A 2367-nucleotide genomic window follows, 5' to 3' on the forward strand; every position below is an offset into this window, starting at 1 on the left:
TGGCCCCACACCATGTCCCATTTTTATGGCACAACCAGCTTCACCGGTGTCCCCCCAGGGAGCTTTGGGGGAAAGCTGCTTCTCCTCAGCTTTGTTTAAGGAACCGAAATGCCTGAGGTGCCAGGAGCGGGCATGAACCAGGAACTCGCAGCCTGATGCAGTTGCACGTGGCAAAACCTCCACTGCAGACGCAGCAGTTTGGCTGCCCGGGAGGGAGCGAGCTGGGGAGCCTGGCCATGCACCCCGTACCTCGCTATCCCTGCCGCTCCGCTGCCTGCTCCTGCCCGGTAGGTGCTGGGAGCCCTCCAGGAGCACAGGGTCCGAGCTGTGCTTCCACCCACTGGGTGGAACTGGGTCCCAACTCCTCGTTTATTGTCTGGTGGGTTTGAAGGGCCCCATCTTCCTGGACCTGACCAGTCACACCTCCGGGGTGAACACATGGGAGCGGGGAAGCTCCAGGAAGGGAGTACTGAGGGACCGGGTGAGACATGCCATGTCCACAGAGTGCCCCATCCGGGGACAGTCCCTGGCACAAAAACACCATGTGCGGAGGGGATGGAGGTGGCATCTCTGAGGTAGAGCCACAGGGAAACGCAGGGCTCCCCGGTTGTTCCCTGCAGGGGAAGGGACCCGGGAGCACTGCACAGGGATGCCCGGCAGCCCAGAGCCCAGCCCGGGTGATGCTCAGGACAGGGACGCTTCACCCCCAGAGAGCTGTTGTCAGGGGACGGGGTTCAGAGCCAGGCACAAGACAAGGACGGGAACAGCTCAGTTGTGTCTCCACCAAGGAACACCCTCAGCACCGCTAAACTACAACCAACCCTTAGCAATAAAGCTGTTTCCTCGCCTTCATCAAGGACATAGCTGCAATGGCACCAGCAGCGGGTCCCTGGTCCCTGTGCGAGGCTTTGGTCTGAGCCAGGACCAGCCCGTGGCTGTAGGAGAAAGACCCTGTGACACCCAGCATGGGCCTGGTCCCCACACATGGGCTGTGTTTGTCCTGCCTGTCCCCAAACCCTCCCTCAACCCTGGGAACTTCTTCCAAAGAGTTTGCCCAGCCCAGCGCAGGCTCAGCAACACGCTGATGGGAGAGAGGGAGAGCACTGCAGGGGACTGGTATTTCCAGGGGACAAGGGATGGGGACGGGGAGGAAGCCTGGAGAGATCTGATTGGGGCGCTGGGCATGGGGCTATGTCATGGATGGAGTGATGCACTTCACCCGTAAGACAGAAGCAGTAATATATTTATTGATATATTTATTGATATAAAACAACAATTTAATAAAGTTTGATAGTAAATGCGACAGAGGTTTAACAAGATTCTATGGCAAGGTACGCTTGGTTATTTACTGCGTAGAGATCAGAGTCAGACAGAACTGTCAGGGAGACCCTCCGGTTGAGTCGAGGTTCAGAGAGGACCCCTGACTTTCTAAACTCCTTCTGAGAGAGGAGTTGAGGTGCGCCTGGGTCCAAGCCTAGTCCCAGACTTTATCAACTGTTTATGTCTAAAGGATTATATGTGCACAATCACTCTAAGATGTAATCTTAGTGAAGCTTCAAAGTTTAGCATGTTATTAGCCACGAGAAATCTCTCAATCTCAAGAAGTAACCTTGAGAGGGGCCCCTACCCAAGGGGAGATCCTGGTGTGCAGCCCGCTGCTGTGCAGGAGAGCTCAAAGTGCTCGTGGGCTGTTCACTATGTATAGGGTAAGATGATTAACTTACAGTCATATTTGCATATCGACCACAGTACCTGTATTGAGGTTAGGTGGGCGCGTTGCTCCAGTTAGCCCTTGGCTATTGTGTTGTTATCTGTCTCCCCGAAACCACTTTGAGCTGGATGCAGGAGGTGCCGGTGCAGCGGCAGCACGTCGGCGGCTCCGTGTGTCTCCTCAGGCTGCTGGGCGGTGATGGGCACCGCACAGTGAGGGGATTCCTTGGGGGGTCCCTTTTGATGAACTGCAAGTACTGGCACGGTGATGAGATGAAGCCCACTTTCTGGTGCAAACTGGGAACAGATTCTGACTGTGCTGCTGACATCGTCATCACTTCGAAGAATCAGTCCATGGTGTGGAGGGAGCGATTCTCCATCAGGGACAATCATGCAGGGAAGTTGTTCATGGTGACCACGGAGGGCCTGGCTGAGGGGGACATGGGCACCTACCTCTGCAAGGTGCAAAGGAGCACAACCCAGCGTGAGGAGAGTTATGGCGTGAAGGTGATGGTGTCCACGAGTCAGTCCGTGCATGCACCCTGCACCCCGCACAGCACCAGTGACCACCATGTTGGGGGGCTGGGGCCGGGCTATGGGGGTAGATGGTACCCGGGAGAGAGGGAGAGAGGGACAAGGGCGGGTCAGTGCCCGGAG

The 2367-nt window shown here is 56.4% G+C and overlaps 2 protein-coding genes across 2 annotated transcripts in view; both read left to right on the forward strand.

Annotated features, from left to right (window-relative positions):
- Nucleotides 1-136, forward strand: part of LOC104282052 (CMRF35-like molecule 7) — a 2549-nt gene extending 2413 nt beyond the window's left edge. Inside the window, exon 5 of the mRNA XM_009880120.1 lies at nt 59-136. Coding sequence (XP_009878422.1) covers nt 59-136 — 78 coding nt within the window. The remainder of the gene's footprint in view (nt 1-58) is intronic.
- Nucleotides 137-1839: 1703 nt separating this feature from the next.
- LOC104282063 (CMRF35-like molecule 1) overlaps nt 1840-2367 on the forward strand; it is a 1218-nt gene continuing 690 nt past the window's right edge. The window contains exon 1 of the mRNA XM_009880131.1: nt 1840-2233. Within this exon, the coding sequence (XP_009878433.1) occupies nt 1840-2233 (394 nt within the window). The remainder of the gene's footprint in view (nt 2234-2367) is intronic.

Source organism: Charadrius vociferus, unplaced genomic scaffold (genome assembly GCF_000708025.1).
Source record: "Charadrius vociferus isolate BGI_N301 unplaced genomic scaffold, ASM70802v2 scaffold260, whole genome shotgun sequence".
Classification (NCBI taxonomy): Eukaryota; Metazoa; Chordata; class Aves; order Charadriiformes; family Charadriidae; genus Charadrius; species Charadrius vociferus.